This window comes from Armigeres subalbatus, chromosome 2 (assembly GCF_024139115.2).
Source record: "Armigeres subalbatus isolate Guangzhou_Male chromosome 2, GZ_Asu_2, whole genome shotgun sequence".
NCBI classification, from domain to species: Eukaryota; Metazoa; Arthropoda; class Insecta; order Diptera; family Culicidae; genus Armigeres; species Armigeres subalbatus.
In genome coordinates, this window is record NC_085140.1 from 356,986,843 (window position 1) to 357,013,224 (window position 26,382).

At 41.1% G+C, this 26,382-nt stretch overlaps 1 protein-coding gene across 1 annotated transcript in view; it reads right to left on the minus strand.

The window, feature by feature from the left end:
• Nucleotides 1-1,351: 1,351 nt before the first annotated feature.
• LOC134212960 (tyrosine-protein kinase Dnt) overlaps nt 1,352-26,382 on the minus strand; it is a 144,307-nt gene continuing 119,276 nt past the window's right edge. The window contains exons 2-6 of the mRNA XM_062691356.1: nt 2,958-3,324; nt 2,145-2,900; nt 1,855-2,074; nt 1,713-1,789; nt 1,352-1,541 (exon numbers count right to left, since the gene is read on the minus strand). Coding sequence (XP_062547340.1) covers nt 1,430-1,541; nt 1,713-1,789; nt 1,855-2,074; nt 2,145-2,900; nt 2,958-3,324 — 1,532 coding nt within the window. The 3' untranslated portion in view covers nt 1,352-1,429. The remainder of the gene's footprint in view (nt 1,542-1,712; nt 1,790-1,854; nt 2,075-2,144; nt 2,901-2,957; nt 3,325-26,382) is intronic.

Consider the following 26,382-nt stretch of genomic DNA (forward strand, 5'->3'; position numbering starts at 1 on the left):
TTACATAATAGTAGCTCACTTCGTCTGAAAATCTCCAACTGGACTCAACTTAGCTAGGACTTTATCGAAAGGAAGATATGACTCAAACTAGGAATGGCAGACCATCTAGGACTAACTGAGTTTTGTACAAAAATGACAATAGGGCTACTTACAACTGTTGTTTGTAGAATGAACAATCGGCTACTCTTAAGTTTTCTTTATGGTGCTTAAGCAAGATGAATCCCTGTCCACAAACGTCGGCAGTGTGTGTTTTTGATTTAGCATAGTATCAGCATCGTTTTTGATGGGTTATATCATGTTATTGAATAGTGTGTTTTCTATTGATTTAAGATTCAGAGTATTCCCAGTTAATTTTCATTGATGGATGTTTTGAGTTACACCTTTCATAATCCTCAATCTAAATGATTTTTTCCTCTTAAAAGTAGTCTCGTTCTACATATGATCAGTAGGAAAGTTCAAATAATTTTTTAAATAAATATGTTTCAACATTTTCAAAATTTTAATTTTGAAGATAAATCTACTGAATTAAAACTTCATTTCATAAAAAAAATATTTACATCGATTGCTATATGGACATGATTCGATTAAAAAGTTTTCTCGCAGTCACACGGGAATGGATATGAATTGATGGTATCAATAGATGTGTGTTTGTGTGTATGATAAATATAAAATGCAAAGATCGCCTTCTAAAAAATTATACTACTTCAGCTAAACAGATATTGGAGTTGTGTGTTTTGATTATTCAATATCGACAATTTCTATCCTACTAGTTCTAGCAAATATTTTTTGGCACGAATTATGTGTTACGTTCGGTTCGAGATTCTTATAAACATCAGTTACCATCACCATTACAGTGTATAACAAAAGCGTTAACTTTATTTGTCTCTTTTCCTCCTACAAGGTTGTTTGATTGTAAGCTGTTTCGGCTGTGCTTCTTCAGCGCTTTGCTTTCACGCGTTTTGCTGCGTGATTCGCGAATCGTAGCCAGTGGTCCACCTTTAGCACTGCTTCTGCTGATGGTGGCCACTTTGGACTTATGTCACGAAACAGCTCCAATTTTACCGCTAGAGGGCAGCGTTTGACATGCCCCCACCAGAGCATCCTGCGGGCTCTCGTAGATGTGATTGTTGTTGATGTTCTGACCACTGCTGCTGCTGTTGCTATTACTGTTACTGCTCTGCATGGTGCTGTTCGCTCCCAATGTGTTATTGAGGCTGCCGCCATTGCCGTTGCGGCGATTCTTGACGCGGAAGCTAAAGCTAAGCGAAAGAGCACGTGGCGTAGGAAACATGTAGAACCGCTGCTGTTGATGATGTTCTGATTGTTGCTGCTGCTGATGCAACTGGTGAGACTTTAGTGGTTTGGAATCACGTGGTTGGCCATTGACGGCCATAGGAACTACCGCACCGTTCGCGGCGTTCGGTAGACCCTAGACATACCGCGTGATCTGGGCGTAGAAGTCCTGTAGGCAGACCTGGAGCTGCTCGAAGGAAGGTCGTTCCATCGGGAGCATCGTCCAGCAGTAGGCCATGATGGCAAATCTGAAAAGAGGCGAGCAAATGATGGTTGATTGGTTAGAGAGCGATATTATCTTTTTCATTAGAAACGTGAACGATCGAATTGCTTTGAACTTAATTAACTATGTAAATAAAGATATGGAAATTTATCTGACCGTAATTATAATTCAATTATGTTCCATAAAAAGAACTTACAGTTCATCAGGACAGTTAATGGGTTGCGATAATCGGTAGCCATCTCGCAGATAGTGCTCCATCTCGAAAGGATCAACCTAGTAAAAAAACAAAAATCAATTCTCAGTCATAAATAATTCCATTGACATTCCCAGCAACTTACCTCAGCATACGGCTGCCGCGCTAGCGTGCACAGTTCCCACATCAGCACCCCGAAAGCCCACGTGTCCGACGCTTCGCTGAACTGCTTGTACTGGATGGCTTCCAGGGCTAGCCACTTGATGGGCCGATTTTCGCTGTCTCCCAGGCAGTAGTAATCTCCGGGAAAGAGATCCCGCGACAGGGAGTTATCTGCCAGCTTTACTCGCAGCTGGTCGTCGATTCTAAAGAAAATGTAAATTATGTTTTGATTTAGATGTATCGAACCGGAAATCGTTAATTTTAAGTACTTACACGCAATTACGAGCAGCAATGTCCTTGTGGATCACTCCGTGACTGTGTAGATGCCCCAGTGCCTGTGCAAGTTGCAACTGTATTTTGACGATTTGGATTGTGGTCATAGTCCGTGCCACCGGTTCCTGTAGAAATATTTTCAGGTTTCGCATATTATCTGGCGCCAGATAGAGCAAAAAGGGAGCTGTGTGATCTTCGATGGACACACCGAGCACGGAGAGGATTCCCGGATGCTGAGCCCCGTAAAGACTCATTCCTTCCTGAAGAAGTAGCGAGACTTGAATTTGCGACGCGTGTTGGCCGACGGTTTTGACTAGAACTTCCTGACTGTCATTGTAGGAACCGCGGTAGACTCGTCCAAAAGTGCCCTCCTGCAGGAGAGAGGACAGTCGAACGCGGCATCGTTGGACAGTCAATTCGGATATGCGGCGCTGCAGCTCTTCCGGTTCGGCATTGGCGTAGATTTTGTTGCGCGATAGAGTGGCGATCGTGGGGGTAATTGAGGGCGGGGATACGATCGAGGACGGAGCAGAAGGGGGATGAGTTTGAAGTCGCTGAAAGCTGGATGTTCTGATGGGTTGCGCGTGGTGAGGTTTCCTTTTAAGGGAGCCTCGTGTGCAGTACGCTATGAAGATCAGCACTAATACAAGAATAATCGCTAGAACTCCACCCACAATCAGTGTGATTAGGCCGCTTTGGGTGTGAGTAACTGTTTCCAGCAGGTACGGATCCGGTTGATTGGCGTCCGGGTGTTCGCTGTGAAAACAAAGTCAATAAAAATCAAGTTTGCGAGTAAGGTAATTCAAGTCATACTTATTGAGGCAGATCTTTTTTCTTCGGAAGACCAACTCCGTAGCGTTTCCGGTGACTCGGTTGAGCGTAACTTCGATGGTTATCGTGACTTCTACTTCAGCCGGGTCTGGGCCGGCGCATTTGAGTGCGATCGCAAATGTTTCGATCTGCGTAGGGATTTCACCAACCCGGGAGATGTTCATCGAGGGTTTCGGTAGGACCGCAGGGTCCGACGTAACTATGCTTATCTTATAGGGTAGTGGTTTTCCGGCGAGACTTTGCCATGTGAAGGAGATATCCTGCACGTTCGCTGGTACCGGCACTGTAAAGTGAAGGGCATACTCGTTGACTTGGCCTTCTCGCACGTAGTATAATTCAGCCGAAAGTCCTGTGGAAGATGAAGAAAAATGCAAATTGATTAGCCTAGCTTTGGTTTAGCAGCTCGTGCCAAAAAAATTAATAATTGCTATAGGGCGAAAAAGACAAAAGAAAAATTTCTATACCGTCGTTCCAGCCAGACCATTAGTTTGGTAACCAATTGAAACAGCGTTTCTCTCACTAATCCTTCAAATCGTCAATCCCTTTCAATAAAACGTGTAATGAGAAAAGGACTGAGGTATGACTACAGTTTCTGTCATGCATATATTTACTTTCGATTCCTACTTCTGGATGTGTCCTTAGGATGATTCTCGTCATAATTTATCACCCAGCCTCCGAGGAAGCTGAATTGAAATTCATATTTTGCGCTTGTAATGGAAGACTTTGAAATTTGCTTTACTGAATTCCCATAACGGAGAGTTTGTCAGTTTTACTAATTCGGCAAACGCACACCACGGCCACCCATATGCTACAAATAGCTTATGAATACGACTGGCTGTTGCTGCCCATAACAACAGCGCAAGCTATATTTAAAGCAAACAAATCGCTGCAGCCACCACAACCTTCACAACCCGTGTCTACGGCCAACGATATGACCAATAACGGCAGCCACATTTGTTCGAGCCAATTTGTACTCAATAAAAACCACGACCGGTGCACCACATGTTCCTCTCCAGTGGGTTGAACGGCAGTGACCATGTGTCGACGATGGGTGGTGGGAGTTTGGTTGTCGTCCACACTCCAACGGAATCGATTGTCATTAATTGGCCATGCTCAGTAGGGTGGTAATTAAATATGATAACAAATGGATTTTTGAAGTTGGCGTTCTGCACACTTTTGTGAACCAGTTGGTGGGTGTTAATGGTTTTTCATTATCTGTGTACCGTTCCTGCTTTTCGTCAGATTTGAAAAACTCGCTCAAATTATTTTTGACTATAGCCCAAATAGTCAAAATTTTCAAGTTTGTTCGCCAGAAATTCCCCCGGAAGTTCCACGAGGAATCCGTACGGAATTTCCTGGGGGAACTTTTCCGGAAGTTCCTGGAGGAACTCCTCCGGAAGTTTCTGGGGGAACTCCTCCGGAATGCCAACGTTTCAAAGGAAATAAGCCGGGATCTTTCGTTATATGGCGGCAAGTTGATGGAGTCATTCCAGGTGGTAGGGCCTCCTTAGCCGTGCGGTAAGACGCGCGGCTACACAACAAGACCATGCTGAGGGTGGCTGGGTTCGATTCCCGTAGCCGGTCTAGACAATTTTCGGATTGGAAATTGTCTCGACTTCCCTGGGCATAAAAGTATCATCATTTTATATTACATTATCATTATTAACATTATGCAAAAATTCTCAGCCCCTCTAACAAACCCTCGTCAGTCGCCGGATCCGCAGCCCATACGGTGGCGTTTGGGAGACGCGCTTTACCGTCACGGCTGCCTGATGACGACTGACAACTTGTTCTTCTCGGAGGCATTCCTCCATCGTTACCCGGATAAAATGGCAACCGAACAATGCAACGATCATTGGATGCACGGCATGGACAAACGGACACAATGGATTCACGATGAGATGGACTGGCAACGACAACAATAAATGAGTAATGGAAATCTAAAAATAGACTCTATGTGGATTCTGTACAGCAGAAATTTGAATGATTGTACTATATAATTCACAGAATGCATATACTTTAGAATTTGATTACACAGAGTGCCATGCACAAATAAACGAAATGATATTCAAAAAAAATTGAATGCAAAAATGGTAACTTGGCTTAGAAACCTCGCAGTTAATAGCTGTGGTAGTGGTAGAGCTTAATGAACACTAAGCAGCGAGGCGGCTCTGTCCCAGTATGGGGATGTAATGCCAATTAGAAGAAGAAGAAGAAGTTTGGGTGCCCATACAACAACAGCATATTCAAGAAGGCTACGAACTATGCCACAATATATAGATTTGTTGAAAAGCGTTTGTATTCCTTCTCATTCCATGTGCTCATTGAACCTTACTTTTGAGTCAATTACTACTCCCAGGTCCTTAACTGTGGAAACTCGGGGGGGTTTGTTGTTTCCCATTGAATAGTCAACGTGAAAGGGATCGCGCAAACGGTTGAAGGAGATAACCCTACATTTTGATAAGTAAACCTGCATGTCATTCAGAGTGCACCAGTGCAAAAGATAGTCAATATCTTGCTGGAGCAGTCAAGATTAGACTCAATTGTACGGAACATTTTCAGATCATCGCAAACATAAGTTTCGAGGATTTCAGAATTAATTCTGTTGATACTAATGAATGCAATGCGATCAATCAATTAAAACTACAGCCATTGTGTAACCCAGTCCGGTAATCCCATACTTTTAAATTTGTCGACAGCGAGCAGATGAGAAACTTTGTCGAACGCTTTGCTAAAGTCCACGTAGATGCAATCAACTTGGCGTTTTTATCTACTGATTTAATCAGTGAGTTGACAAACACCATGAGGTTAGTCGTAGTAGATCGTTCTCGCATAAATCCGTGTTAATCCTCGATGATCATTGGACGCACTGCGTGATACAAAACTTCATAGACCATCTTCTTGAGCACTTTAGATAGGCAGCTTAGAATGGAGATCCCACGATAATTCTCCACGTTATGTATATTTCCTGCCTTATGTATTGGTATAATAGATGCGACCTTCCATGACGAAGGGAACACACTACTGTTGAGGGAACGGTTGAAGATGATTGAGACCGGTGAGGCTAAAGGTGCAGCGAATTGCTTGATAAACGATGGTGGAAGACGATCGGGCCAGGGCCTTTCGAAGCATCTGCGTTTGAAAGAACTTTCTGAACTTCATCAACAAAAACATTCAATTGCGGCAAATGGACATTGTAATGTTCTGAGCTACTCTTCTAATCCCGACAAGGGGGGCAATTGAGAAGACATTCTTGCAGAATTCAACAAATAGGTTGGCAGCACCTTCCGTTATTACGTCTAGCCGTTATTACGTCTTCACAAATGACCAGAACCGGCTACAAGACGGTGGACTAGCCCAAGAATACGCGCAGCAGCTGGAAGTTTGCACTCCCAACGGAAGAGCAGCTAGGCGCAGCGTCTCTTGAAGATGTCTGGAGAGATATTCGATCCGCCATTGGTAGCACCGCAACCGCTGTACTTGGCACGGTGGCTCCGGATCAGAGAAACGACTGGTATGACGGCGAATGTGAGCAGTTAGCTGAGGAGAAGAATGCAGCATGGGCGAGATTGCTGCAACACCGCACGAGGGCGAACGAGGCACGATATAAACGGGCGCGGAACCGAAAAAACTCGATTTTTCGGAGGAAAAAGCACCAGCAGGAAGATCGAGACCGTGAAGAGACGGAGGAACTGTACCGCGTTAATAACGCACGAAAGTTCTATGAGAAGTTAAATTGTTCACGTATGGGCCATGAGCCACAGCCCGATATGTGTAAGGACATAAACGGGAACCTACAAACGAGCGTGTGGTGATCCAAAAGTGGCGGCAGCACTACGAAGAGCACCTGAATGGCGATATGACAGATAACGGTGGCGGTATGGTGATGGACCTGAGAGAACGCGCGCAGGACATAATTTTACCGGCTCTGGATCTCCAGGAAATCCAGGAGGAGACTGGCCGGCTGAAGAACAACAAAGCCCCTGGGGTTGACCAACTATCAGGAGAGCTATTTAAACAGGGTGGTGAGGCACTGGCTAGAGCGCTGCACTGGGTCATAACCAAGATTTGGGAGGAGGAAGTTTTGCCGCAGGAGTGGATGGAAGGTGTCGTGTGTCGGTTGATCAAAGCGACGATGGATCAGGTGATATGCGTAGTTCGAGTTTCAGGGGCATTCTCGAGTCCCTTCGAAACCCGCAGAGGGTTACGGCAAGATGATGGTCTTTCGTGTCTGCTATTAAACATCGCTTTGGAAGAGCAGGGATTAACACGAGTGGTACAATTTTCAATAAGTCCGTTCAGCTATTTGGCTTCGCCGACGACATAGATATTATGGCACGTAACTTTGAGAAGATGGAGGAAGCCTACATCAGACTGAAGAGGGAAGCTAAGCGGATCGGACTAGTCATCAACACGTCGAAGGCGAAGTACATGATAGGAAGAGATTCAAGAGAAGACAATGTGAGCCACCCACCGCGAGTTTGCATCGGTGGTGACGAAATCGAGGTGGTAGAAGAATTTGTGCACTTGGGCTCACTGGTGACTGCCGAAAATGATACCAGCAGAAAAATTCGGAGTCGCAAGTGGCTGGAAATCGTACGTACTTTGGACTCCGCAAGCCGCTCCTATCGAATAGAGTTCGCCGCCGTATCAAACTGACTATGTACAAAACGCTCATTAGACCGGTAGTAGTTTTCGAAAGGAAAGTGCTGCGTACCATCTATGATGGGGTGCAGATGGCGGACGGTACGTGGAGGAGGCGAATTAACCACGAGTTGCATGAGCTGCTGGGAGAACCATCCATCGTTCACACCGCGAAAATCGGACGACTTAATTATAAAAGGTTTATCATGGGCGTTTTAAAAATCCGTTTGATCATTCAAATAGTTCAATATTATCCGCGTCGCCAATGAAGGCCAGGGTGAGCAATCTGTCATTCACATTACGTATATCCTGTATCTGTTGTAGTCCGCAGGCAAGAATAGTTTGCTCTGGAAGTTCCTCCAGTATACGCGTCGGAAGTTCCTCCAGGAAATGCTCCATAAGTTCGCTCAGGAACTGCTTCAGAAATTCCTCTTGTAACTACTTCGGAAGTTCGTGTAGAAACTGCTTCAGAAGTTCTTCCACAAACTACTGCGGAAGTTCCTTCAGGAACTACTTCGGAAGTTCCTTCAGGAACTGCTTCGGAAGTTCCTCTAGGAACTGCTTCGCAAGTGCATTCAGGAACTGCTCCAGAAGTTGTTCCGGGAACTGCTCTGGAAGTTCACCCAGGAACTGCTCCGGAAGTTCCTTCAGGAACTGCTCTGGATTTTTTTTCAGTAATCGCTTAGGAAGTGCCTGCAGGAACTGCTCCGGAAGTTCTTCCAGTAACTGCTTCGATGTTCCTGGAGGTTCCTTCAGTAAGCGCGTCGGAAGTTCCTACGGGAACTGCTCCGGAGGTTCCTCCAGTAACCGCGTTGGAAGTTCCTCCAGGAACTACTCCAGAAGTTCATCCAGGAACGCTTCAAAACTTCCTCCAGGAACGCTTCGAAAGTTCCTCCAAGAACTGTTCCAGAAGTTTCTGGACGTACTTTCAGGAACTGGTCCGAAAGTTGTTTCAGTTACCGTTTCGGAAGTTCCATCAGGAACTGCTCTGGAAGTTTTTTCAGTAACCGCTTAGGAGGTTCCTGCAGAAACTGCTCCAAAAGTTCTTCCAGTAACTGCTTCGGTGTTCGTCCAGGAACTGCTCCAGAAGTTCCTCCAGGAACTACTTTGGTAGTTCTTTCAGTAGCTGCTTCGCATGTTCCTCTAGGTACAGCTCCGGAAGTTCCTACAGGAACTAGTCTGCTCCAGGAACTGCTCTGGAAGTTCATCCAGGAGCTGCTTCAGCAGTTGCTCCATGAACTGCTACGGAGGTTCCTCCAGTAAACGTGTCGGAAGTTCCTGCAGGAACTGCTCCGGAGGTTCCTCCAGTAACCCCGTCGGAAGTTCCTGTAGAAAAGGTCCGGAAGTTCCTTCAGGAAAGCTCCGGAAGTTCCTGCAGCAACTCCCTCCAGTAACTGCTTCGGCAGATCCTCCAAAACTGCTTGGAAAGTTCTTCCAGGAACTGCTTCGCAAATTCCTCCAGGTACTGTTACGGAAGATTCTTTAGGAATTACTCCGGAAGTTCCTCAAGCAATTCATCCGGAAGCTACTTCGGAAGTTACTCCAGGGATTTCCCCGGAAGTTCTTTCAGGAATTGATCTGGAAATTTATGCAAATTATTTCAGAAATTACCTCGAGAATTTTTACAAAAATTCTACAACAAATTTCTGTCGGAACTCTCCAGGTACTCTCCCTGAAATTCATTCCCAGAAAAATCTTCAGCATATTTTCCGAAAACTTGCTTCAGGGATTCTCCCGGAATATAATAAAAAAATATTCTTGAAATTTCCTGATCTTTCTGCAACGATTTTTTCCAGAAATTTCTCAAGGACCTCAACCAAAAATTCGTGTAGGAATTTATGTGAGAATTACGTCAAGAGTTCTTTTGAAAATTCCAATAGAAATTTTCTCTACAAATTTCCCCGTAAATTCGTTTTGAAACTCTCACAGAAATTCCTCAGGGTGTTCTACAGTAAATTCCTTCGGGAACTGTTCTGGGATATCCCCCATGAATTTATTCGAAAACGTTTTCAAGAAGAATTCCCGAATTTTTGTTGGACTAACTGAGAGATTTCAAGAAGCAATTCTTTGAGGTTTTTTTTTTAATTTCCGAGAGTTCCTTGTTTGCATAACTGGAGGATTTTTTGGATTAATGTTCTGGTTGATTCCGATGGAATCTCTTGACAATTTCTTGACAAAGCGTTGAATAAATTATTGGATATATATCCAGAGAAATTCATGTTCTGAATGCCTGAGTGATTTTCAGTGGCAAAAAATTAACAATGAATTTAGATAAAACTTTACTTGACCGTAAACAATCTTTTCTTGAAAAAAATGTACGAAACCGGCAACGGCGGCGCGGCGGCACACAGGTCTATTCCATTTAGATTAAAAATCCATGAATTAAGAGGGACTTTATGCTTTATTAGCTTTTGAAATCTGATCGCCAAAAAAGAAAGTGAATGTCTGTATTCTGAGCCGAATAATGGTCCTAACAATGTAAACGAAACGGATATTAACGAAAATTCAAACTGACAGCTTTTAGTAAAAAGCGATTCGAAAATCGAGGTAAAAGACGGTACACTGGAGTCAGTTTTTACGCGGGGGATACATACCGCGTAAATCACAAAATCCACGTAAAAAAGACTTTTTCGAAAAACCGCGTAAAATATCCACATGAAAAATGGCTCGCGTAAAAACAAGTTTTTAAAAGCGATCCAAGTGTACACCTTGTTTATATGAAAATGGTCTGATCGATATGCTGAGGCCAGAGGCGTAGCCACGGGGGTGGTTTTGAACATAAAACCCCCCAAAGACATAATTTTTAGAAGAAATTTTTTTTTTCGGAAAAAAAATGTTCAAAAAACCCTCCCCAGACCAATTTTCTGGCTACGCCACTGGCTGAGGCATACAATACCTGGTCGATTTTTGAGGATTGGAAGATCTCACTACAAATCGTACAACAGGGGCTTTTAGTATGGAGCTTTTCATGTCAGAATGGGCCATATTTCTACGAAATGTGATATAGTTTATTCGACGGCAGAGACCCTGCCCTCGCCAAGACATAAATTTGTACAGCATCAAAAATATGACCTGCTTTCCAGTTCTTGCACGGCCGTCTGTTGCTCCACATTACCCAGAACGAATCCAAAGCATGTCTCTCCCCACACGGGATTATTTATTTATCTGATGGCAAATGTTTGCGTTGGACTCTGCAGAAAACAAGAATGGAGCCGTGGTAAGGCTGCAAACTCTGCAGACGCATAAGGAAATGAAACCACAATTGGGTGGCCATTTGCTAGCGCCGTTGTTGGATGACCGAGACGACGACGATGCTACTTGATTTGGTAATAGGTGTTATGGTCTCACGCCACTGCTGAGGCGACAATGGTGATTTTATTTACGATCATTCTAAGTACTCGTCGGGAGGCAAGAAATATGGGTCATAAGATTTCATCATAAACATATTGAAGCAAAATGGGAAATAAAAATAACGAGATCAAACGGCTCGTTTCGTTGGAGAGTTATCGTCGATGGTAAGAAAGAAGAACGATGAGGTTAAGTTCCATGATATGCAGATGAATCAATATAGAACGGTAATCTCTTGTCAACCTCGTCGAACACTTGACAGGGCTGGTAGCAAGTTCAAACCGGCTAGTCATTAATTAAGAACAATTTGGATTAAGATTCATAGGATCTTGTGAGCAAATGCATGTTGAAACATTTCTTCCTTTTGTGATTCTGATATGGAAATACCAGTATTTCAATCACAATTTTTTTTTTTAATTTAATTTATTTTTATTATTTCATTTAACAATCTCTGTTTAATTTACATTTTAATTGATTTGCATATGCTTTCATCTTTAGTTCCCCTACATTTTTGAAATTTAGTTTTTCATTTTGTCATTAATTCAATTTACATTTTCAATGTTTTAACATTGTTCGTTTGTTTCAAATACTTAACCTAAACTAACTACACTTAATTCTACTGTGGAAATAATCCACGAATAGCTTCGTATTGGGAAGCTTGACATTTTTCTAAAAATTTTCATTTATCTTGGCTAATTGTTCTTCAATTATGTTCATTTCTGCTATTTCATGTATAGTGCTGACTCTTGTGTATCTAGACAGGTTATATATCATTCTCAAGTATTTATTTTGAATAATTTGTAACTTGTTTCTATGAGTCTTAACGCAGGAGTCCCATACAGGTGATCCATACAGTATTACTGGTAATACTATTTGTTTGTATACTGCAGATTTATTAATAATAATATAATATAATTTAGATAATTTAGAGTTTCTGCTTATTAGTGGATACAACTTTTTCTGCAGTATTTGACATTTTGTTCTGGTTTTATCGATTTGTTTGTTGAAAGTTAATGTATTGTCTAGTGTAAGTCCTAGATAGACAACTTCTTGTGACCAGTCAATTTGGTTTCCAGCTATGACAATTTTACAATCCGCGGGAGGTACAAGTTTAGTTGATTTACTGTATGGGAATAAGATAGCTTGGGTTTTACAATTATTAATTTTGATCTTCCAAGTCTGCATATAATTGATAATAGTGTTTACATAATTTTGTAATTTCTTTACAGTATGTCGAGTGTATCTGCCTTTAGCCATTATGGAGGTATCATCGGCGTATAAAGATAAATGACAGTCTTCTGGAGGTTGCGGTATGTCAGACGTGTATATATTATACAGTACAGGGCCCAGTAAACTACCTTGGGGCACACCTGCAGGTATTGGAAGACTCTGGGAGGAAATATTATTTAACACTACTCTAAAGCTCCTATGCGTCAAATAATTTTTAATCAATTTTATCAGATAAATTGGGACATTGTATCTGAACAGTTTAAAGATAAGGCCTTCGTGCCATACGTTGTCGAAGGCTTTCTCTACATCTAGTAATACCATAGCTGTTGACTTGGCGACAGATTTGTTCCTCCTTATGAATTTAGCAACTCTTTGTAACTGATGTGAAGTGGAATGTTCCTTTCTAAAACCAAACTGTTCATTTGGAAGAATTCTATTGGTGTGTTCTAAGAGACGGCTCAGTATAATTTTTTCAAAAATTTTACTTATTGAGGATAGAAGGCTTATTGGTCTGTAGCTAGAGGGTGGTGTTGGGTCTTTCCAGGCTTGTGAATTAGGACAAGCTTAGCACATTTCCACTCAGAAGGGAAGCATTGTAAATCCATGCACTTATTAAGAATTGCGGTTAGGTGAACTTAACTACGAGAACTTAGGTGTTTTATAACAATGTTAAAGATGGAATCGGATCCTGAAGCTTTCATATTTTTTAGTTTTTGAGGGTTGAAAAAATCTCTTCGGGCGTTATCTTTTTGTTGTCAGGTACATAGCAGTGGGTGTTGTTAATAATGACCATGGTTTCTTGTACTGTCTGTCCCATTGGACTGTTAATAGTACTACCTAGGTTATGGGAGTTTATAAAATGCTGAGCAATAACATTTGATTTTTCTGAAGGAGAGATAAGTAACTAGCCATTCACTTTCAGTGGTAGTACTTGCTGCGGCTTAGATTTCAATTTTTTTGTAAATTCCCAAAATGGATTTGATCGTGAATCTAGGTTGTATAAGTTAGTTCGAAATTTCTGGTTTCTTATGATAGTGATTCTGTTATGGATTAACTCAGTCTGTCGGAAAGATTTCTATGAATCAAGTTGCCTGATCTTTGGAACTTTCGCCTAACAGTGTTGCGTTTGGAAATCAGTATTTTTGTCACAGGATCAATTTGTATAACGTTACTTACAGTCGGTTGTAGTCGTCTGACGCATTCATTTTCAGAGGATGTGATGGCATCTTGGAGGGTTGTTAATGCTCGGTCGATGTCTGCAGTAGATGTCAGAGGAGCTTGGATGTTGAGGCGTTGGTCAACTCTTCGTTGGAACTCCATCCAGTTAACATGATGAAAATCCTTTCTACGATGACTTGGCCGCACAGTCGGGGATGTTTGTATTTGTAACTCAACAGGATAATGGTCAGAGCTTAACTCGCCAATAGTCACCGGTACGTTGATGTAGGTATCCGCATTTGTGAGGAAGATGTCTAGTGTCGATGATACGCCGGCTGGCGATACAAATGTTGGGTCGAGAGGAGCGTTGGTCGTGTAGTATCCAAGTTGTGCGTCTTGGAATAGTAACTCACCGCTTTTGTCCCGTCGATGATTTCCCCATGCTTCGTGGCGGGCATTTAGATCGCAAGCGATTATAAACTTCTTCCTGGTTCTTGTTAGTTTTGCTAGATCGTTCTTGAACTGTCTGCTGGTTCCGTTGCTGTTGTGGCACTGCTTCGGACAGTATGCTGCTATGAACTGGAACTCACCGGAGTTAGTTGCCACCTCGACACCGAGTGCTTCGATGATTTTAGTCTGGTAATGAGGTTGAGTGGAAAACTTCATTGTGTTCTTTATCGCGATCAGCACACCTCCCCCCTTAGAGTGCGTGCGATCTAATCTGATGACGATGTAGCCTGGTAGATTGAAGCTAATACCAGGCTTCAGGTGGGTTTCGGTGACTGCTAGTATGTCGATGTTTTGACGTAACAGCAGGTCCAGTAGTTCGGAGCTTTTCCGTGTTATTGAACGGGCATTCCATAGCAGTAGTTTGATGTTGTTAGTATCCATAGGTCAGGACGAGATTACCTATTAGCCGCACTTGTTCCAGTCGGGTGGAACACTGCTGGAGCTTGTCACACATCTCGTTGAGGATGCGTTGGAGGTCAGCTGCTGTGTACAAAAGCGGGGGTTCTTCAGCTGAATAATTCTCATGCGTTGGGTGTGCACGAGGCATGTGTGTTTGTTGGAAGCCCGGAGGAGGACCAGGTGAAGTGGACCTCGGAGCCATTGTACGATGTTCCGCTCTTCCATCACAAACTTAACCTTAGCACTAACTGATTAGTTTGCATCACAGTAAACTCAGATCACTGGAGTCGGTAAAATTTTACCGGGTTTTCAAACAGCTGAACGTTCGGTAATGAGCCCGGTAATTTTTTGATTACCGAACGCTCAGTAAATGAAAATTAATCTGAACTGTCAAAAATTGCAGTTTGTTCGGTAAAAAATTGACGATATTATCAGTAATTTTACTAACGGATATGTCAATAAAATTACAGGACGTCGGTAAAACATTAACATTTCTCTCGGTAAAATTTTATTCATTTTACGGATGGATCAGTAAATAGATTAAAGAATTTTTTTTTGAAAAGAGAAAAAAGAGTGTAAAAAGGAAGACAAAAAATACATTGTAATATTTAAGCAATCATGAGTTACTTTTTGCCCTCCAAACATCAATTGGAATTATGTATTTTTTTTTCTCGATATTTTTGTTGTATTTAACTGCCTCATTTCCAATTAGTTTTCACTGAAAGTTTTTTCCTCCATCGCATCAGTTTAATTGATTATTTATTTTTTCAGTTACAGTCTCAAGCATACTGATCCCATATGCAATTTTTGTGCGATGCTTTTCTTGTTATACTGGCGGTCAACAAAACTATATTCATCAGTGGACTTCACAACTAGAATGGATTCTAGCCGAACCATGAAGTCTAACAACAAAATAATTTGTTTTCACAAAATAACTTGTGAACGCCGGCACAAACAGAATTGCATCGTTTAAAACGATATGAGACCACTATGCTTATCACATCACATGCAAATGATTAAAACAAACTAAAATTTGTGAACTCACAAAATCTCCCTGAAGCAAAATCGCGAATTGAAGAGTAATGCAAGTGGCGTCTGTTTCTTTTCCATTTAGTTTCAATTGTTTGGTAACAGTTGTCTCCGGTAATTTTTCAAGTATATTTGATGAAATGTTCGGTAAAGTTATATGTTTTACTGTCAGTACCAGTAGTTTATTACCGAACAGCCTATAAACTTATGAATTGCCGAAAAAATCAGTAAGAAATTACGGTGTACAGTAATATTTTTTTCCATTTACTAAGTCATCGGTTTAAATATCAATTTTGACAGTACACCCAGGTTTTTTTTTACGCGGTTGGAATTCATTAATTTCTCGGTTAACCTGAACTTTTACAGCTTTATAAATACCCCCTGAATTTTCTTTGATTTTTTGTGAATTTTTTGGTGGGGTGAACCCATTGCTTCATTGACCCTGAAGGTCTTAAACGACCAAAACCAAACCGTGTAAAAAAAAAACCTGGGTGTAGTTTTACAATTATCTCAGTAAAATCATGATTTACCGAACTAAAACTGTAAAAATAATTACCGAAGAGCAAAGTCCTTGTTTAGTGTGCAATTACTTGCAATTTGTGTGCAATTAAAACCCACTTTCTCAACCGAAAATTAATCGCATTGATCATTAACGCAATGATGCAGAGATGCAGAACGAATACTTTTCCGACAAAAAATAGCATAGATAAAAAAACCTGTTAATGAGGAAAATTTTGTTTTTTTTATTAAGAGATATTTGATTACCTCTTATTTTTATCAAGTAATTATTTTTTATTGCTTTTTACTATAAATTTTTAATTAGGAATGAGTATGAGAATAAATTCCCAAAACGGAACAATATCAATTCTATTCGAAGCTATTTTTATCAAAAGAATCAACAATAATTCGAAACCAGCGATATTTTGAGTAATCAATCGACAGATATCTTCAAAATCATTTTCGCTCCAAACCACAGAAGTATGGTTCAGCACGCTAACATCGAATAAAGCTATTCCTTCAGTTTCCGATATGTAGGTTCCACTAACAAGCCAAAGAAATTTCAATCGCATCATCGTGATTCAGAATGATTAGACTCGCGATGCTGTTGTTGTTGTTGCTGCTGCTGGTCTTAATCGTAGGCAATTATGTTAATTTATTGGAGTTTCTTTATATTCTCTGCCAAGTTGGCAACTGTGAGAAAAGCCCAAGAAGAAGACGGATCCAAATTGCTGTGCACGGTTGCTGGCAGTCGATGGTGCCTGATGGGGTTCAGGACCGCGGAAAGTTTGTTGCGCCCTGTTTAGATAACTGAATAAACTACTCTCCTCTCGTGCACATAAGTCTTCTTTTCTTTCTCCTCTGCTTGAACCCACCGAAATTAGGCACAATTATGATGATTACAGTGGTTATTTATGGTTTGTTTGTTTTATGTGAATTGGAACGTGATGGGGGACCAGACGTTCAATCATCTCGTTGGCGGATGCTATTAGATGGAGTTATCGAGAAAACTATGAACTCCACGTTCTGTTTCTCTTTGGGCAGTGTCTAATGGCATTTTCGATAAAACTCGGCTTCAAACGTTTAAATTGGTCTGCAGAATTCCTGTCCCATATCAGATTGCACCCGACATGAAATCAAGCACATAACAGGCTCACGCGCGAGACGTGTCGTGACTCCAAAAAACAAAGCCCCTAATTAAATATTCCCCCTCTCGAAAACGGCCAGCACCGAACGCACTCCCGTGTTCGGGGGCGCTAATTAAAATTAATTTCTTAATTTTGTTAAACAGTTCCATTCACTGATTTGCACGTCCTTCGTCTTCGTTGGATGCTCCGGTCTGCAACATGACTTGCATGCAGCAGGAATGACAAGAATCCGAAAAGATGCCATTAATTAATGCAGCTCACATCGCATCGGTCACATCGATCGATTTGACAAGCTTTTTAATAGTTCAGCTCTATTGGCAAGTCCAGAAGCCGAATTTTGTCACGACAAGGCATCTTACCTATAAGACGATTACCTTCTAACTGACATTGCATCCATTCATTTGGATGTTGCCGTTTAATTAATTTAAAAGTTCAAAAATACAAGCCTCGTAAAGTGATGCTCGATTTCGTTGATGGAGTATTTATTGAGATCTGTGCTACCTAGCTAAAACGAAACAAACATTTTGTGGATGCTGTTATACTCGTCCTTAAAGCAATATTCTCACTAGTTCGAACAATATAGTTTTCTCTTCTTAGAATATCGTAAAAGAATGTAGGTTATAAAAATAGAAAGTAAATTGATGCTAGAAGTTGATAGAAGCAGATAGAAGATCATGTTACCTATTTGAAAAGAAATTCAATCCAATTCCGATCATGCAGCTGAGAAATCTGATAAAATGAATGAACTGCGGACGGATCAAAAAGCATAAATGGAAGTAAAACCCGCTTTCGCAAAGCTTTTGTTATGATGCGTGTTGTGGAATTATTTTCTATTAAAAAGCACTCGAATAGTGAAACCACGCGACGAAACTATGTTGGACGTGGAGTAGTGCCATTTCAATTGAGCATGAGAAATATGCTACCTGTTTACCCATTGTACGCTTAGTTGCGGTCCATTTTGGTTTTCAACTGAAAATTGAATTATTATTTGATTGCTGCTCAACATGAAACCGGAGTACATGTTCATCTGTCTTCGGCTTTTTATGTTTCCGTTGCAGTTATCTTACTCATCAATCTATGCGAATCATTATTTCAATGCCCCTTTGTCCACTCCGTTGTGTGCACACTTGAGCTTGAATTGCATCTAAACGTTCCTTGGTAGCCATATCTCATGGAGACCTTCTTTCTATTGTTATCTAAAAAGGTGTGAGAAACTAGCCAGCTTCAGTGAGACAAGATATATTGTTTGATAAACTATGGAAATATTTTATTATTTTCATACTTCATTCATCACTCTGATTGTTTTACGTTAATTTCGCTACCGGAAGCAGAAGCTGAAGCAATATTTTGACAAAATTTCAAAAATATACTAACATGCGAACGAAAGATCTGTCAGCAGCACAAACGATCCTAATAGAACATTTTTGAAAGCTGGTTCTAGTTATAATGGACAGTTATTAAAATGGAAACGGGACGAATTCGGAATATCGATCGAATAAAACAAATAAAAAAGCTGGGCTTTTTGTCTTTACTAGAGAGGCCTTCAATCCTATGCTAGCTAGTCGGCTAGCAATAGGAAAAGTTAGAAATATCGATCCAATTGTATTAAATCGAATTTGTTGATTTATATAGATTAGAACATCTTAATGAGATCAAACAAATTTGGAAAATTATACAAATTAATTTGACAAATGACTGGTGAGACAAATCAGATAAAACTGACAAATTAAGCAAATTGAACTAATTAGACAAGTTCAATCTAATATACAAACAGAATAACAAAATAGACAAACGTGTCCTATTACTCTTGGGTTTCATATACGATTTTTTTTACGCGAGTTGTGGGATTTCAGCGTAATTTATTTGTATGCGGATTTTGGAATTTACGCAGTTTTTTTTTTCGAAAAAGTCGTTTTTACGTGGTTTATTCTTAAAACCCAGGATACTCGAGAAAATCGCAAAAATCGATTTTCTATGAAGTCGTTTTTACGCGGTTTTTGAAATTTACGCGATTTTTGTATGCAGAACGCATCTCCCGCGTGAAACCTTCTAAAAGGCCCCAGTGTGCATCGAAAATCACATTAGTTTCCGATTGAACAATAACGACTGGTACTCTTGTATTGTGACTAAAACACTGATCGACAAAATCAGAAGAAAAAAAGTTTGTTTCTATATGCGATTCATTATTTCGATGCCCCCCTTTGTCCACTACGTTGTTTGCACAATTGAGCTTGAATTGCATCTAAACGTTCCTTGGTAGCCATATCTCATTGAGACCTTCTTTTTATTGTTATCTAAAAAAGTGTGAGAAACTTGCCAGCTTCATTGAGACAAAATATATTGTTTGACAAACTATGGAAATATTTTATTATATTCACATTTCATCCATCACTCTGGTTGTTTTACGTTAATTGCGCTACCGGAAGCAGAAGCTGAAGCAACATTTCAAAAATATACTAACATGCGAACGAAAGATCTGTCAGCAGCACAAACGATGCTAATGAAACACTTTTAAAAGCAGTTTCTAGTTGGAATGCGCAGCTTTTAAAAAAGAGAAAAGAATATCGATCGAATTAAACAAATAAAAATAGAGTAGCCTAGTAGAAATAAGTAGCCTAAAAATAAGTAAAATAAGTAGCCTTTCAAGATGATCGGAGGACTCCTTTCAAAAGGCTTGGGAACCTCCTTTCAAAAGGTTCGGAAACCTACTTTCAGGAGGTTCAGAGGCCTGCTTTCAAGAGGCCCGAAAGCCCTCGGAGCCCTTCTTTTAAGAGGCTGGGAAGCCTACTTCCAATAAGCTCGGAAACCTCTTTTCAAGTGGTTCGGAAGCCTACTTTCAAGAGGCTCGGAAACCTCTTTTCTAGTGATTCGGAAGTCTCGTTTCAAAATGCCCGGAAGCCTCCTTTCAAGAGGCCCGGAAGCCTCGTTTCAAGAGGCCCGGAAGCCTTCGTTCAAGAGGTTCGGAAGCCTCCTTTCAAGGCCCGGAAGCCTGCTTTCAAGAGGCTCGGAAGCCTGTTTTAAAGAAACTCGGAAGCCTGTTTTAAAGAGGCCCTGAAACTTACTTTCAAGAGGCCCGAAAGCCTCCTTTCAAGAGGCTCGGAAGCCTCCTTTCACGAGGCTCGGAAGCCTCCTTTCACGAGGCTCGGAAGCCTCCTTTCACGAGGCTCGGAAGCCTCCTTTCACGAGGCTCGGAAGCCTCCTTTCACGAGGCTCGGAAGCCTCCTTTCACGAGGCTCGGAGCCTCCCTTTCACGAGGCCTCAGGCCTCCTTCACGAGGCCCAGGCCTCCTTTCACGAGGCTCAGGCCTCCTTCACGAGGGCTCAGAAGCCTCCTTTCACGAGGCTCAGGCCTCCTTTCACGAGGCTCAGGCCTCCTTTCACGAGGCTCAGAAGCCTCCTTCACGAGGCTCAGGCCTCCTTTCACGAGGCTCAGAAGCCTCCTTCACGAGGCTCAGGCCTCCTTTCACGAGGCCTCAGAAGCCTCCCTCACGAGGCTCGGAAGCCTCCTTTCACGAGGCTCAGGAAGCCTCCTTTCACGAGGCCTGAGCCTCCTTCACGAGGCTCAGAAGGCCTCCTTTCACGAGGCTCAGGCCTCCTTTCACGAGGCTCAGCCTCCTTCACGAGGCTCAGGCCTCCTTCACGAGGCTCAGGCCTCCTTCACGAGGCCTCAGGCCTCCTTCACGAGGCTCAGAGCCTCCTTTCACGAGGCTCAGAAGCCTCCCTTTCACGAGGCCCGGAAGCCTCCCTTTCAAGAGGCTCAAAGCCTCCTTTCAAGAGGCCTCAGAAGCCTCCTTTCAAGAGGCTCCAGCCTCCTTCAAGAGGCCTGGAAGCCTCCTTTCAAGAGGCTCAGAGCCTCCTTCAAGAGGCTCAGGAAGCCTCCTTCAAGAGGCTCAGGAAGCCTCCTTTCAAGAGGCCCAGAAGCCTCCTTTCAAGAGGCTCAGAAGCCTCCTTTCAAGAGGCTCAGAGCCTCCTTTCAAGAGGCTCAGGCCTCCTTCAAGAGGCCTCAGAAGCCTCCTTCAAGAGGCTCAGAAGCCTCCTTTCAAGAGGCTCAGAAGCCTCCTTTCAAGAGGCTCAGAAGCCTCCTTTCAAGAGGCCCGGAAGCCTCCTTTCAAGAGGCCTGGAAGCCTCCTTTCAAGAGGCTCGGAAGCCTCCTTCAAGAGGCTCAGGAAGCCTCCTTTCAAGAGGCCTCAAGCCTCCTTTCAAGAGGCTCAGGAAGCCTCCTTTCAAGAGGCTCAGAAGCCCTCCTTTCAAGAGGCTCAGAGCCTCCTTCAAGAGGCCTCGAAGCCTCCTTTCAAGAGGCCTGGAAGCCTCCTTCAAGAGGCCTGGAAGCCTCCTTTCAAGAGGCCTCAGAGCCTCCTTTCAAGAGGCCCGGAAGCCTCCTTTCAAGAGGCTCGGAAGCCTCCTTTCAAGAGGCTCGGAAGCCTCCTTTCAAGAGGCTCGGAAGCCTCCTTTCAAGAGGCTCGGAAGCCTCCTTTCAAGAGGCTCGGAAGCCTCCTTTCAAGAGGCTCGGAAGCCTCCTTTCAAGAGGCTCGGAAGCCTCCTTTCTACAGGCTCGGAAGCCTCCTTTCTACAGGCTCGGAAGCCTCCTTTCTACAGGCTCGGAAGCCTCCTTTCAAGAGGCTCGGAAGCCTCCTTTCAAGATTTGAGCAATAGAGAAAAATAGAAACGTAATAGAGAGAGGCGATATTGAGAGAAAAATAGAATAGAAAGAGGCGATATTGAGATTAAGAATTATACAGAGAAATAGGTAGAATAAAGATTAATTCGTTGTATAACTGAAGACCAAACATAACTTGTTAAAATTTCCATTCCGAATACCTCGTAGTGAAAATAGTAATTATTACATCTTCGAGGGGCTCGCAATTCATCGTTCTGGAGGCTTGTTCAAGAGACTCAGAGGCGTTCTTTCAAGATGTTTAGAAGCCTCCTTTTAAGTGGCTCGAAAGCCGCCTTTCAAGGGGCTCGAAGGCTTCTTTCAAGAGCTCGGAATAATGAAAATTTCAGCCAGCTTTATGGAGAGTCATATACTTATCCCGGTAATTTTTAAGAAAAAATTGAGAACAGTTGGATTAGAACATCGGAATAAGATCAAATAAATTAGGTTAAGTTTGTCAAATAAAGTTAAGTCAAATAAGTTAGTTAAGTTTGACAAACGAATGGTGAGACAAATCAGATAAAATTGACAAATTAGACAAATTGAACAAATTAGACAAGTTAGATCAAATATACAAACTGAATAACAAAATATTAAAACGTATCCAATTACACTTGAGTTTTATACTCGGGTTTTTTTTTACGCAGATTATGGAGTTTCAACAAAATTGCCTAAAACAATTTTTATTTTTGGTGCAAACTCCATATAAATCTCAAATGTAGCCGATTTAACCCCCCAAAAATGTATGGAAAAATGACCCCCGATAGAACATTTTAAAAATGCACCTACGTGAAAGAGGAAAACCTATACTTTCGTGTAGTGAGTGTTTTAGAGATACTGATTTTATGAAAATAAGCCTCTTCGGACAAACACTCCGTGTTTTTTTTTTGAAAATTCAATCAAATTGAATAGTTTGGTTAGGTTTGATAAAAGCCAAGTGAAAATGAAAATTGATTACCCACTTTTAGATTTAAGCTTAACGGTAAATAAAAAACAAAACTAGGGGTTACCACAAGCTGAGCCAAGGTCTGAAGGGGTTGGTTGAGAACCGCTGTATTAGCTCATAGATGCCGATTTAGCTATAAATTGATTTGATGCACTCGTGAATGTTTTCGAATATCGTTAAAGCATATCTCACATTGGTGAAAAACTGAACATTCATCAATATTCACATAAATAAAGAATAACATAGCTGACATTAATCAAACCGGCTAATCAGAATCGTGGTACACTATCATGTTTCGTTGGTTAATTTGGTCGATGGAACGTCATGCTGTGTGGAAGTTTTCTTTTCTCCCGAAAAGGACATCATTTTGTGGTGCTTCATAAGGGTATAATATGTATTGACACCTTTCATGGATCGTTATTACGTGGAAAGGATAAGCCAAGTTTCAGCAGCAGCAACTTCAATTAATATCCCCAGTTTCAACCATGCAGGGAACCGTAGCATAAGGAGTGCGAAACAAGACCTGTGACACCATCCCGATATGAGCGCTGGCGTACTAAATTTCATTTGTCACCTTTATCGACCCAGGAGAGAAACCTTATGAACGTCAGTGTCACACCATTTGATACTTTCCGCACGGTCCCGTGCTTCGTTCATTGTCTTTTCCTGGGGAAGATGGGGTTTACGAAACACTCGCATACAATGTGATGACATTCAAATTGTTTCCGAATGTGACAAATTATACCTACATAAGTGTAGTATCCCTAGATTAATCTTCAATATAACTATTTTTTTAAATACAAGGGTACCAAGTCGTTTCACGACATCTTCCCTACGTATATAGCGATGGAAATAAGATACCCTTTCCATGTTCAACGTAAACCGATCGGTGCACTATCCATTGGTGAGGTTGGTGTTGTTAAAATGTGAGACACACACGCGAGGTCGCGCCGCCCCGCTTGCCAGGATTGTAAAAACTGGCGAAAATAAAGCGAAACAAGATAAAACGCCAATGAAAACAAACAGAAATAATATTAAACCGTAAAGCCGGAGATAACGAGCCGCGAATTTCCGCCGGACTCCGGAGAGGACCACAGGGCGATGACGACGAACTTGCGAACTTGAGAATATGCGGACCGTAAAAACGGGTGGAAGAAACCAGGCGGAAGGAGGACCATAACATGACCACATGGGGCCCTGAATTTTATTGCAATAAACTTCTCGTCCCGGTCTCGGAACGCGTTCGCTTGTAAGCCCGATCCGATTGACCATAAAGTGTTACTTTCGTGTGTTTCCGCGGACAACATGTGATCGTCGAAATTTGATACGGAAGGCAGCGAATGGAGCGAGATTCATACCAATTGGAATAAAAAGTTTGTTTTATGCAAGTAATTTAATTTGGCTTATTTAGATGGCTGTCAGAAAATTGGATTTATTGGAGTTTGCTTTTTTTTATTGGTGACACTTCCACTTGATTTATGTAAGATTTTTTAGAATATTTTTCATTTATTGATGAATAAGTAAAAATAAATAAGGTTAATGAGCTAGGATAAAAAAGTAACTCACGTCATTTATAAGATATATTTTATAACAATAACTAAATGAAATTGCATAACGTAATTTGTTACTAAAACATAATTTTAGGCCAATTGTTATTTTCGGTACTGAGATTGTTTGTTTTGTGTTACGATACCGCTAAGCTATGGTTAGTTTATTTTTTAATCTTCCTCTGCATTTTAACAGCAAAAAAAGAATTATATTTATGAGTATCTTGTTTTTTTTTTTTTGAAAATGAAATAGTTTAGTTGATTTATACAATCAATTTGTTGTCACATTCTAAAATACGTACAAACATTCAAAATGAAACAATACTGTTTTATGATGAAGCAATCAACTATCACTTTTGCTTGAATTGAAATCCACCCGGTATTGAAATTCCAGTTTAACAACAGTTGAAACATCATACGGGGGAACAACAAAAAAACAACCTGCCATGCAGCTGTGTCCAGATTGCAACGAGCAGCGCTCGCTTCCGAAAAATTTGCGGCTGCCCAAATTGACGGTGTAGGGATGCGATGCGGTCAACAAAACCAAACCAGTGATTTGCATCGACTGTTTGTGGCATATGTTGCCACATAGACCTACCCTACATAACGACAGCATAGCGTGAAACAACAACGCAACTAACGAGTGACGGTCGTCCATCATACTGACTGGAACAATTTGGTTGCATATTCGCGATTTTTCATCCGATCATGACGACTGCTGCAATAGTGATGACTCCAATTTGGCGTTCGGTTTGGTAAGTTTTGTATGCCGGAAATATCGTCTGAAAGGTAGTCATTTATTGGCACTCGATGCTGTTCATACAAATATGACACGGCTGGTGCAACCACGACTTATGTGTAGCATATCGTGGCAATGAACGTCAAATATGTGATTTATTTTTAATATTGTAGTGCTACTGCTTTTAGCCTGACTGATTTTAACATGAAATCTGTTTGCAAGTAGCTTGAATGACATTTTCATTACTATCCACAAATAGAAATCGATTACCTACTATCCTGCCTCAAGTGACGTGACATCTAATTCATAATGACAGTGTCTCATTTGTCGAATAAATCGCTTGGCTGAACTTGAATGACATCCTTTCAGAAGCAATCGTACACTCTACCCATGACTATTAGACATCATTTCTAATTAGTGACACTTGTCCACACCCACGATAAGCATGCCAGCACCGTATACATTCACGGCAATCTACAGAACGTCGAATTAAGCACACCCTGCTACACAACACCACAGAAGTGTTATTTTGTAGCTCTTCTCAAAATAACAGCAAATAATAATTTTTTTTGTATTGGATTTGAATTGGATTTGGATGAGCATTTAATTTGGTTCTGATTTGGTTGGATTTGGATTTTGGTGTGGGTTAATTTGGATAGAGATTGGATAATATTTGGTTGGATTTGAATTGGATTTAGATTTGATTAGATTGGATCTGGATAAGATTTGGATTTCATTTTAATTGGATTTTGATAGGATCGGTTTGAATTCAGATTTGATTTGGATGAGATTTTGGTTGCATTTGAATTGGATTTGGATTGAATATGGATTTGATTTGGATTGGACTGAATTTAGATTGGATTTGTGTTTTTTGGTTTGGATTTGGATTAGATTTGGATTGGATTTGGATTGGGAGTGAATTGGATTTGGGTTGAATTTGGTTTAGAATGGATTTGGGTTGGATTTGCATTAGATTTTGATTGGATTTGAATTTAATATGGATGGGATTTTAATTGGATTTGGACTGATTTTGGTTTAGATTTGGATTAAATTTGGAATGGATTTGAATTGGATTTGGATTGAATTTGAATTAGATTTGGATTGAATTTGGAATGGATACGGATTGGATTGAAATTAGATTTTGATTGAATTTGGATTTGCATTGGAATTAGATTGCATTTAGGATTGATTTCGATTGGTTTTAGATTGGATTTGGATTAGATTTTGATTGGGTTTGGATTGGATTTGCATTGAATTTGGATTGGATTTGAATTGGATTTGAACTGATTTTGGTTTAGATTTGGATTGAATTTGGAATGGATTTAGATTTGGATTGGAATTAGATTTTGATTGGATTTGGATTGGCTTTGGATTCGATTCAAATTGGATATGGATTGGATTTGGATTGGATTTGGGATTTATTTGGATTGGATTTCGATTGGATTTGGATTGGATGTGAACTGGATTTGGACTGATTTTGGTTTAGATTTGGATTGAATTTGGAATGGAATTGGATTGGAATTAGATTTTGATTGGATTTGAATTGGATATGGATTGG